Genomic DNA, 11758 nt, shown 5'->3' on the forward strand with positions numbered 1-11758 from the left:
ATTGAGCCTCTCCTCCCGTGTAATGCTGCGAGGACAAAAGATCGAGGCTGAGCAAACACACACACAAACACAGGTGACATAAATAAAAAGCGAGTGTGTATTTGTGTGTGTATTGACTCAGCTGCAAGAGAGTGGGGGCAGAAGATGGATGGAGGAGATTGATGAGTGCCAGGATAGGGAGAATAGTGAGGCTTTTGATGAACGAGTGTAAACTGGCAACAGTGGAATTAATTCCACCTCCTCGGCAAGATTGAAAGTCCTCCCCTCTGCGTGACCTCCAGCTGGAATCATCTTCACATCCACGCCAGAGTTACCACTTCTAACATTTCAAAGAAAAGGCTGGAGAAAAGGTCCTAGCACCTCTTTCAAGCTGTAGTTCACCAGCTCAGCTTTAGGGGGCAGCATAATCCATGAGAATGTCAGTGAAAAAGATGCAGAATGTCTCACTGGAAAGTGAGCAGAACACCTACGTACCCTTGACCTATTTTGTCTACTCCACAAATTCCACCACAGATGAAGCAGTAGGGGAGTGAGTCCATCCTTCCTGAGACGAGAGCTTGAAAGAAAAAAAACAAGGAAACAAAAATAAGTGCCCCTAAAGAAGTAGCCAGTGATCAGGGCACAGTGACCTTGCTGGTGGGGCCCAGGCTGGATGTGGTTTAGGAGGGTCATCCATTTTCTTAATGGTCCTGTCAAGTGACACCTGTGCTTGCCTCTCCTCTGTCTGAAGTGCTAATGAAGCGCGATGGTGGAGGAGTCTGGGAGTCGGGGTCAATAGCTGCCCTGGAGACTTGTGTTTCGATGCTCTGCGCCTCCTACACCCTGTCAGCCGAACAGAGACAGCCGAAACACTCCTAACATCAGAGGTGGGATTTTGAGAAAGGCCGCCTCCTTCAGAGTAATTTCACAGCTCCGTGTCGACATTGCTGACTTCTGTAAATTAAAGTGCGATGTAAAGCAGAAGAAAATGACTCCTAGCAAGACAGCGGTTCCACGTTCCCCGTAAAAAAAGCCTGCCCTCCTCGGGGGACGTGTCAGCGCTTTGATTAATATTTCTGTATTAACTGCCTCCCATTGTCAGCTATGGCCTTTGTTTTGAGGGCCAATCCGTCAAAGCGTGAGGGGATTCTGGGCCGACACCTCCCTCAGGTCATTATTGAAGTTCCAGTGACCCAAGTGGCCTCTCCACACCACCATCCACTCTGCTGAGGAAGCCATTTTTAACCTCACAAACCGGCATCAGCAGAGAAAAGCTGCACTCTCGACAACAAAACCAGTGTGGGTGAGGGGGAGGCATAAATGTCCTCAGAGACTAGCTAACAGGGCTAATGTGACCCAGGCTGCCCTCTGTGGGACAGCCCTGTCAACTGAAATGAGCCATGAAATATTACGCAGAGCCGCATATAGAGCGTCTGTAAGAGCCGTAATGATAGATAGCCTTTGATAAGTGCAGCGCTGCTCTCAGGAACGATTTACTGCATCTGCAGAGGACAAACAAGCTACTTAAATATAGAACTCAAAGAGGAAAAAACAAGGTACAATGCAGTCATGTATCATTTATTTAACAAAATAAGATGTTTTTTTTTTTTGTTGGTTGGACAGCACAGCCATCATTGTGTTTTATTAATGTCACTTTTTTTCTTCTTCTCTCTGAACCTTTTGCATAAATCAAATTGCTAACCCCTTGCAGGCTTGAAAAAATATCACATCTTTGCATATTTACAAATAAAAATATTTGCAACGTTCAAGATAATTCTCAGGGACATGCAATCCTCCAGAATCTCGAGTCGAGTAGGAGAAACAAAACAGCCGAGAGGAAAGGAGATCCCCAGAATAAATCCTCACAATCCATCCACATCATGGTGCAACATTTTTATTTATAGAGTGTATGATAGGCATAATGGTAATATACTAAAATCATCTTCCCCATTCAGAATACTTCAGAAAAAAATGTATGTGGATAGCAAACATTTTAAGTCAACCCCCCCATCCCAAGTTGAATAACAAGCGCTTGAGTGAAAAATAAATACACTTTCATTTTTTTGGGGGGGGAACTAAAAACAGATTTAAAAAACTGAAGACTGTTGTGATAATCCCTCAGCTTTGAAAAATTCATTGTTTCTTGCCGTTGAAGTCTGACGGTTCTCTGCTGCAGACTATCCATCACAGGCTTTGCCTTTGGAGCACCAGTCACAATCCTGAGGCAAACAGGTGGTATTCCTGGCAGGCAGGCAGGGCAGCAGGCGCAATGCCCTGCACTGAAGATGACCTCAGTCTCAGGAGTCCATCTTCAGGGCTGCTCTACAGTCCAAGCCAATGCCTGCAGTCTGTGGGTGTTAGCAGCATCTCTAATATCACTGGTATCCCAAGGCTGAAGCTGAGCCCAGTCTCTGACTGTAGAGGGCATAAGGAGAGTAATAGGGGGAGGAGGAGGGGAGGGACGCCATGGGGAGACCTGGAGCTCCAGGTAAGTGGGACTTGCTGTAGGGGTGGTAGCGTGCCAGGCCCAAGCCTGGAGAACCGCGGAGGGAGAAGGAACTTGGCAGGGCACTTGGGCTGCTGTGCGGGGGTAAATGAAGGTGGCATGAGGCCGTTGATGACACCGATGAGGGGTAGGTTGACAGCAGCTTACTGTCCACCATCCCTGGCAAGGCCGTGTGGGTACGCAGGTGGGCCAGCAGCTCCTCTGACGTGGCAAAGCGCTTGTCGCAGGGACCCGTGACAGAAACCCAGTTACAGGCGTGGGGCAGCGGCTCATTGGGGACCATGAAACCATACGTGTAAAGGGGGTGGGAGAGAGAGGGGGTGGTGCTGGAGGACAATGGGCTGGAGTGCAGGGAATGTAGGTGGTGTGACGGGTAAACCAATGGGAAACCAGACTTCAGGCTTGATGGGTCATGAACACACGTGGAGCAGTTGCTGCCCCCTAAGTGGGGGGCACCGGGGTAACTTAGGCAGTATGGGTCCCGACACAAACCCTGCATCAGAGATGGAGGAGAAGCTCCAGTCAGCGGGCTGGAGCTGGGGTGTTTTCCTGGAAGTCCTAAGCCCAAACTGGACTTTGTAGGATCCAAGCCAGAAACAAACTGTGATGGATAGCCAGCGTAGGCTCCGACAATGGAGCCGTGGTAGCCCATGGTAGCTGGAGGCAGGGGGAAGACAGAATGTCCAGGTTTGAAAGGTGAGACTGGTGCGATGTGTCCAGATCCCAGCCCTGACTGTGAAGACGCCTGCAGATCTGTTTTGCTCTCCGGCCGCGGGCTGCTGGAAGAGCTGGCATTGCTGGAGTTTGCACTTGCCCGTACTTGGCTGGAGTTGGCTAACTGGGCCCCGTCCATCCCTGATTTTGCTGCATCCGAGTCTTTTTTGCCAGAGCTATTACTGTTACTGTCTGAGCTGGCGTGCTCTGGACTTCCAGATTTGCTGTCCATGATCGGGGCCTGAGAGTGTGATGAGGACTGCATGGAGGGGGAATGGCTTTGTCTTTGGGACTGGCTCTGACTGTGCAAAGGCGGAGAGCTGGAGCTGGGCGACCGGGAATGGGACGGAAAAGATGAGCATGACGTACTGCCTCCGTTGGAGCTTCCACTTGGCACCCTGAAAGCGGCCTTATCCCCCTTGGTCACCAGAGCATCCTTACGAGAGTCGCCTGCTGACTTGGAGTAAGGCTTAAAGCTGGATTTGTCATCCAGAGCTTGGTGCTGGTCTCCAGACTTAGATGACCGGCTGGACGATTCCTTGTCTCCAAGACTGCTTGAAGAAAGGGAGGCCAACTTGGAGGAAGATGGTGGGTCTGGTTTGCCAATTTGAGAGCATGTCTGTGCCAGCAGAGCCAGAGGACTCTTTTTGGCATCCAGCTGAGGAGAACAAGAAGAGGAAATAAATTAATTTCATTTGATAAACGTGAATTAATTATCCTAATAAATTATAATTACTCTTAAAATGTAAACAACACAACCTGTTAAAATTCACAAGATAGCCATGAGAAGCGAAAAATAGAAAATGATACACAAAGAACTGGGGAGTCGAGTTCAGGGGGAAAAAAGAGAGAAAACATTCAATACGCCCTATCCACCTCCCCAAAATATGCTCCTCGAGTACATTATAAATTACCGTGTCTCTTTTTGTAAATAAAATAATTACAAATTGCTAATCTGGTGCTTAGTTTTTACATGTTATATGTTTAAATGTAACTATGTGCGTAAAAACACCCAAAAGTATCCCGTTTCTCTTGGTTACTTAAAAAAAACCCTCACAAATAAAGTGATTTAAATTGAAGAAGGGAGATTTAGCAAAAATTAACATAGGTTGAGGATAAGTCTGTTTTAGAGCTCGTTTCTTACTTCAATGCTGACCGGCGCGGACGTGAGGGGCTGAAGATACTCCGGGTGAAGCAAGTGGCCGCTGTGCGCCGTCAACATCTTTACAATCCGAATGGGAAGCCTTTTGGCTTGGCGTGAGGGGTCCGATGGGGATGGGAAAGGCGCAGGTGTGTGGGCAGGCAGACTCTCTGCTCCTCCTCGGCGCGGCTCTCCGCTGGAGTCGGTGGCGCTGCGCTCCCGGGAATGGCTGCGTAAAAGCGGCTCAGCTCCAGCAGGAGGATCTCTCATCTGGTTTTGAACACACGCGGGATCGGAAGCAGGTGGGAGCGCGGTTCAGTTTCTTCTACCTGGACATTTCGTGCCAAAAAACTTCAACAGTAGACAATGCGGTAATCCCAAACAGCAGTGCGCAATGCGCGTCCTCAGGGTCGGACCCGAGCTTTCTCTGGAGGATCAGATCACCAAACCGTCATCCCTCGGGGGAATAAAAATCCACTAATGAGCCCTAGAATCTTAATTATCCCACACTTGAATCACTAAACAACAAAACTCCCCCCAAAAAAACACAAATCGAGTAAACCCGCAGAGGAAAAGGGTGCGACAGTCCTCCGGTGCGGCCGATGCTCTCCCACTGCAGCAGCCTTCCAGTCCCTCACTTCTTTCACATACTGAAGATGTTATGGGAGGGATTTCAAAGCCAGCAGCCGCCGTCCAATCACAAGTGTTGGCTTTCACAGACAGGGGAGGGGCAAGAAAGGGGGGTGGCTTACTTCCAAACTTGCCCTGATGCTAAAGGGAAATAATGTGGCTGGAAATCTGTGTCAGTGACCTCCAAGATCCACATGCAAGCTGAACGCTTAAGTGGCTACCAATCTCCACATTACAGATCTGACAGCAGCTGACGAAAACAGTACAGGAGACATTAAGGGGAGGGGATGCATTTGATTCAAAATAATAACTTCCAGTTCTTGGGAATGTCTGGTAAAAATATCCTCACTCAGTGATTTTTTAACTAGGTACCAATTATTTTCCTAAATTTGAAGCCAACCTGTGACTGCAGCAACTTCAAAACGGCTGGTGGCAGAAGGAAACAATGTCCTGTTGACTCTCAAATTAAAAAGTCAAACTGCACATCCATCCATTTTCTTAACCAGTTTTATTCCTTTTGGCGTCACTGGGCTGCTAGAGACTCTCCAGGCTATATAAATGTGTTAAAATAATAACAATAATAATATACCTGTAAGCTATTTCCAAAAGTTTTCTCTTATTTTCTTTTTTTATTGTTCTGTTTTATTGGTTTGGTTCATTTAGATTTATGATTTTGTAAAGTTATCCATATTTTTCACTTATTTTGGTGTTTTATGTTTTTTTTTCTCTTTTAAACATTTTGTTTAATAGTAGGAAGCATGCTCAAAGATTCGTTATTAGAATGCAAATGTTTTGATTGATCTTGTTTATTTCAAGCACATATTGTGGACAATGCAGGACAGAACCCAGCTTTTTCAAACTCATTACAGAAATAATGAAATACATTGATTAGAAAAATAAAAAAAGACAGCAACAAAAAAACAAAAACAAAGAAACTCTTACGTAACATTTGCTCATCAAGTATAAAAATTATTAACTAAAGTCAAGTTGAGTTAGACTGATCGCTTGAAAAGGAGTGGGAAAAAGCAACTTATATAATCCCCCCAAAATGTAGGAGAAACATATAAAACATAGAGATTAAAAAGCTTTTTTAAATAAAAGACTTATTTGAACAGTTTCGTTCAAGGAAACTGTTTGAAAATTTGCCTTCTGGGGATTTTTTACTGAGATTTTATGTTTAAAAAGACTGACATTTGCAGCTGCTTAAGTTATTTAAAAAAGGGTAGGCCATCTTATCTCAAATGGTGAATCACCCCAAAAACAAATCTATGGACACACTATAGTCACAGATCCTAAAATGCCTCAGCAAGGCAACATAAATGGAAGTTTATTAGGAAATTTGACATATGGGAACGCAGAGATATTTGTAATCAATCCTATTTTTACACGAAATGGATGTTTTTAAAAAAAGCTCAAGTTTTTTGGCAACCAAATGATTCTTCTCTAAAAGTTAACATCGTTCAGTGGCCACCTGTGCATATTTTGACGTTGTATGGTGACTGTCCAGTGACAGGGATGACGTCATTGTAAAATCTGGGGCGACCACAGGATGGATCGCCGGCCGGCAGCAGTTCTGCTTGGACGATGTGTAAATGTCACCAAACAAGAGCCACCGGCTGCCAGCCACCCGGTATATAAAAAGTGGGCCATTCTACATCCCTTACTGCTGCCGTCTACATTCATTATACTGCCAAAGATATATTAAAAAAAAAAAAATCGTGTACTGGAATGAAATCTTGAAGATTCTGCTTATTCCTCCTCATCGTTCTATTTGTGACCGTAGCCTAAGATCCAAGCTAGTTCTTCTGGCTACTTAGCTTTGTAGCAATGTTGTCAGTTAGAAGTTTAAATTAGAAGTTTCCAATTAGAAGGTCATACATTTTCCACAATAGGTCGCTTCTGCAACCTGCAAGCGTATCAAGTTGTACAACCCAGGGGTGCTACTGTTTATCTGCAGCAGAAGGACTATGAAGTCACTTCAGCCTCACTCAGCAGCATCACTGTTTGACCTGTCATCATTAGGCTTAGTCGTCACTCATCGCCCACGCTCTGCTGCTCACGCTTCAATGACCCGCAGGGTTTTAAGTGTACGTGAACTGAAACGCCGCCGCTCTAAGTGCTGTACAGTTTCCCTTTGAATCCGTCTGTTTTCTTAAAACAGTCTGTCACCAGCTCAGCCTTAAACTTGTAAACAGGTGAGGCATCACAACTGCATCCTCATTGGAAGGTTTAAAGGTAAAGCTTTGAGCTTAAATGGCATTTCAATTCTTTCCCCCTCTTTTTGTTTTTTTTAACTACTCTTGATTCCTATCACATTTTGGTACTTTTGCTATCATGCAGTCAGAGACTTGTTTGGTTTGAGTGTCACTGCAGCGTAGGTGGGGTTGCATAAGGAAGGGGTGGTCAAAAGGAAACCAAAGAGGAGGGCTCTGGGAAAAGCCAGACAAAAGCGGTGAGAGAATGAAACAAGGGAGGGCTCAAACAACAGGGAGCAGCTCCTTTTATGTGTCCCCTTGATGTAGGCTGGCAACAGCTGTTTTGGCGTGTCGATGACTGATGGCTGTTTCCTGTTGTGGATATTTTAAAGGGACAGATTTGCAGTTTAAGAGGTTTCTCAGCATGCCCGGGACCTTCTGGCTCTGGAGCCATTTCCATACCTCTCTGTGGTTTCCTCAAAGCTGTTGGTATGGCTGGAAACGGCGGGCGGATAAAACCTCCAGGGTGGCGCATGGGTGCAGAGGAGGACCCCACATGCCCCTGTGATCCTGTGATTTACAGAGACTGCGACGGACACCGCGGCTCTGTGGCGAGCTCTAATTCATCCTCAAGTTGAAAAGCTTGACTGCAAAGTAAATATATGATGGTGACATTAGGCAGCCGAATTCTTCAAGCTTGGCTTGAGCAAATCCTCGTGTGCTCATTTGTCTTTGCTCTGTGTTTAGAAGTGCTGAGGCGTTTTGTGGCGCACAGGAGGATTAGCACTCTGTAGATGCTCTGTGTGATTGTTTAATGAGGGGCTGACATTGATGTGAGCTCATAAGAGTCTTGTTTCTTTTTTTTCCCTCCCTCCCCTTCTCTTTTCAAGTTATTATATTTCAACAGGCCTTCAGCGGTGACAGCCAGACTGACGAGCTCTGGCTGCGTTCAGTACTGTAAAAAGAGAAACAGAGAAACGATAAAAGCAGCAGAGTGGCAGAGGAGGGAAAACCTGTGTAAATAACTCCTATTTAATTATCTGTGACTGACTTATGGGGTGTGTGGAATGGGAACAGAGGCCCGAGGCTGGGGCTCTGCTCTACCCCTTCGCTCCAGCAGTAATAAAACAAAGGGAAAAAAAGTGGATTAAGACAGTTTCATGGGGTGTAGCAGACATAGCATTTAGACCCAAACACTTAAAAAGAGCCTCACAGGCAACATTCCAGGCAGGACAGATTGTTGAAACAAGGATTTCCTTGAGCTGAAAGGTCCACAAACAACATCTACACAGTGTACTTAATGTATTCACACTTCCTCATTTGTCTTTCTGTGGCTGCCTCTCCCTCTATCTTTGACATACACGTACTAATCCTTTCACAGTTGAGTGTGCGTGCACTCAAACGTGAAAATGTAGCCTGTGCGTACACAACATAAACAGACAGGCCTTGCTGTACGTGATAGCATCTTAAAAGTGTTTGAAGTTCTAGCAGAGTAGCATCTATCTGCCTGCATGGTGAGTCTGCGTGTCAGAGCTGGAGCTGCGGCTGACAGCCTTATCTCTCCAGTTTAGGTGGGAGATTGTCTCTCTTGTCAGCTCATCACGTCTCGCAAGCTAACGCTCTTATCCACTCTGCCTACCTGTCGTCTATCTGTCTGCATTGTAATTATGCCTGGATAATAGGCGCGCAACCCCCCCCAACACCCAACACCATGGCATGTTCCCAGATTGGCACTTTTATTTCCGAATCCAACACATCGCAGGGTTCCGCTTTGTTGTACTCTCACTACACCTGAGTTGCGCTCGCAGACAGGCACGTAGGCAGCGTGACGCCCACACCCGTGCTTCCTCAAGTCCTCACCGCACGCTCCGAAAACAAAGCTGGTATTGTCCTCTGAGCGGAGAAGTTATCGAGAGCACACAGAGATGAGGGCCAGACATCAGATTGTCCAGCATTGTTGTGTGAAATTCGAGATGACATCAAAACCTTTTTTTTTTTTTCCCCACAGTTGGTAAGATTATGGAGGGGGGTTGTTTTGACAGCCACACAATCAAGGTATTCACAGGCTGGACCCGTGACAGGTCTGGCTAAAGGAACAACAACAGCCCTGGCAAGAGAGTATCTTCCCAGCTCATTCCTCACGCTTGTTAAAGTCAGTTTTGCTTCCTCGAGCTGTGGTCAGAGTCTCTGCCTGCATGTCTTTATCATCAAGGCTTTGTTAGGGGCGTAGCTGTTGGAGAACTCTCCAACTTTCTCTTTGAAACGGTTCCTAATTTGACAAGTAAGCAAAGGAAAAATCAATTTTTTTTTCCCAACAAAATGATGGTTTCTGGCTTGAGGACGCTACTTTGGCACTCACGATAAGGTGGACACCACCAATAAATAAGCCAGGAGGTGAACTCCAACAAATGCCAGCCTTCACATACTACAGAGAAGTTATGTAATCTCTCATAGCCTTGATTTTACAAGAGGTGGCATCGCTCATCTAAAACTCATCAGAGTGTGTGTACGTCAGTCACACCTGCCACATCAAACAAGTGCTTACAAAAAGCGGCACGCCTACGGCAACAACCTCCGTATGTGTGTGCCAAACTCGGGTTCACGGAAACCAGCGTTAAAAAAAGTTAAAGGAACAGTTGGGTTCTGTAGGGCGTTCTTGGAAAACAACATGAGTTACAATAAGGGTATACTTTTCTGAGGAGTCAGAGAGCTGCGGAAACGGCATTCCAGACGAAGGCATGGGGAGGCCAAAACATTTTTCTCAGCAGGGTCCTTGTGGCGACAAAGCACCATGCTTGTCGCTGGCAGTGATTCACAGGCTTGCTTAAACACATGAAAGTGAAGAGCTGCTATTTATCATCCCGAGCCTTCCTCTGAAACACTCAACATCAATGGCAGAAAGTCGCACGGAGCCATTTGTTATGCAGACGTGCATTCTCATTTGGAGGGGTGCGCTGAGGCTACAGGCCAAGCTGACACTTATGAAATATTTCCCTTGCTGACCTTAGCTACCGCCTCAGCTGAGGATATTAATCCTTTCCTGGCAGACGTTGGGAACACACCGCAACACACACTCAACCTCTTGGTGACTACAGAAAACAAAACAGTAGCAAAAACTCTCTTTGTGGTAATCATTATTACAGCTTCTGGTGATTTATTTTCTTTTACTGTGTTGGGTGTAAGTAAAAAAGAACAAGCAGGAAGTTGAATAATGCAGAAAATGCACTGATCTGGTCACAAAAAGTTCTCCTTCATAAGAATACAGCACAGAAAATGGAAAAACCTGAAACATGATGGTTGGAAATGAATACAAGTATATCAGAATCATTCAATGTTAAAAAAAATATGTAATATCAAAAATATGACCATATGTACCATGTGTTGACTTTTGATGATCTAATCTAATCTACTACAGTGGGTTTGGTAAAAGAGGCCGATAGTTAAGGGATGGCAAAAACTGTTACCGGACTTGATTCCACTGGAATACCTAACATGCTTAATACACAAGAAGACCGACTATAGTATTTCTACTTAAAGTCCTTATTTTAGAGAACCAGAAGTTGCTACCATTCTGTTAAGGGGGCTTTTCTGATCTGGGTTGCTATGTCGATTCACTTAGTTTGTTTTTTCAAAGTATTTGTTCAACTTGTTTAGAGTCTGAGCCTGTGCGAGTTTATCTTGTTTTTGTGTTGATAATTCTGAAAAACCAATAAAAAAAAAAAAGAAAAATGTTAATATTTTGCAGTTTGACGAATTATTCTCCAACATTTCTTTGAGATTTAAGATGGCTAAGTAAACATTTCAGAGGGTTTATAATAGCTGTTGAATAAATAAAAAAGATGGAGAAGTTCTTCTCAAAGTGAGGCTTCAAAAATTTTCTATTTTCATGGATCTGAATCCCGAACTGACACTTTTCTCACTTTGTAATGTAGTTTTAGTGATTGAACTGTATACTGTAATGACCACAGTATTGGAGAGCAGCTAAATATTAACATAGTACAAACAATGTTGAATAAATGCTATTAAAAAATGCATTTTGAAAAAGGTTTTATTTGTGATGTAGAAGATATTCAAGGGATTCTTGCCACTCTGCAGAAATTATGTCCTAATACCTTTTTTTTGCTTAAACAGCATAGTCATAATTGAAAGACTTGTTGTAGGTTGTAGTGGGTCTTTAACACTTTTTGAGAAAACTGTTTGTGAAGTTTTGTCTGTTAAATGCTGGTCACAAACAGGCAGATGGCTGGATCCAAGTGCAGCAAGTTTTATTGACACAGACAGGAGAACAGGAATGAAGCACAGCTAGAAGTCCACAAAGCTAAATCAGGGTCAGGCAGGCAGTGGTCAAACACGAGCATGAGGGTATCAGAGAACAACCAAAGTGGTCAGGATCCAGGCGAGGGTCGGGACAGGCAGCAAACAATCTGAGTCAAAGACAAAGTAGGGTCAGATGAAACAGAAGATTAGGTCAGGACGAGAACGCTCAGTGATGCAGGCAGAGTGTCACAAACAAGACTTTGCTGACGAAATACTGCTGAGAGTGACTGCAGATGGAACACAGTTGTGGGGCTTCTGGGAGAGACAGCAGGGACT

At 44.9% G+C, this 11758-nt stretch overlaps 1 protein-coding gene across 1 annotated transcript; it reads right to left on the bottom strand.

The window, feature by feature from the left end:
- Positions 1–1536: 1536 nt before the first annotated feature.
- Positions 1537–4999, bottom strand: znf703 (zinc finger protein 703). Its single transcript, XM_024276330.2, has 2 exons — positions 4344–4999; positions 1537–3857 (listed from the first exon to the last, which is right to left on the bottom strand). Exons 1-2 carry the CDS (start codon positions 4608–4610, stop codon positions 2355–2357), a joined length of 1770 nt encoding a protein of 589 aa, XP_024132098.1. The 5' UTR covers positions 4611–4999; the 3' UTR covers positions 1537–2354.
- Between the last annotated feature and the right edge of the window lie 6759 nt (positions 5000–11758).

Source organism: Oryzias melastigma, linkage group LG9 (genome assembly GCF_002922805.2).
Source record: "Oryzias melastigma strain HK-1 linkage group LG9, ASM292280v2, whole genome shotgun sequence".
Taxonomy (NCBI): domain Eukaryota; kingdom Metazoa; phylum Chordata; class Actinopteri; order Beloniformes; family Adrianichthyidae; genus Oryzias; species Oryzias melastigma.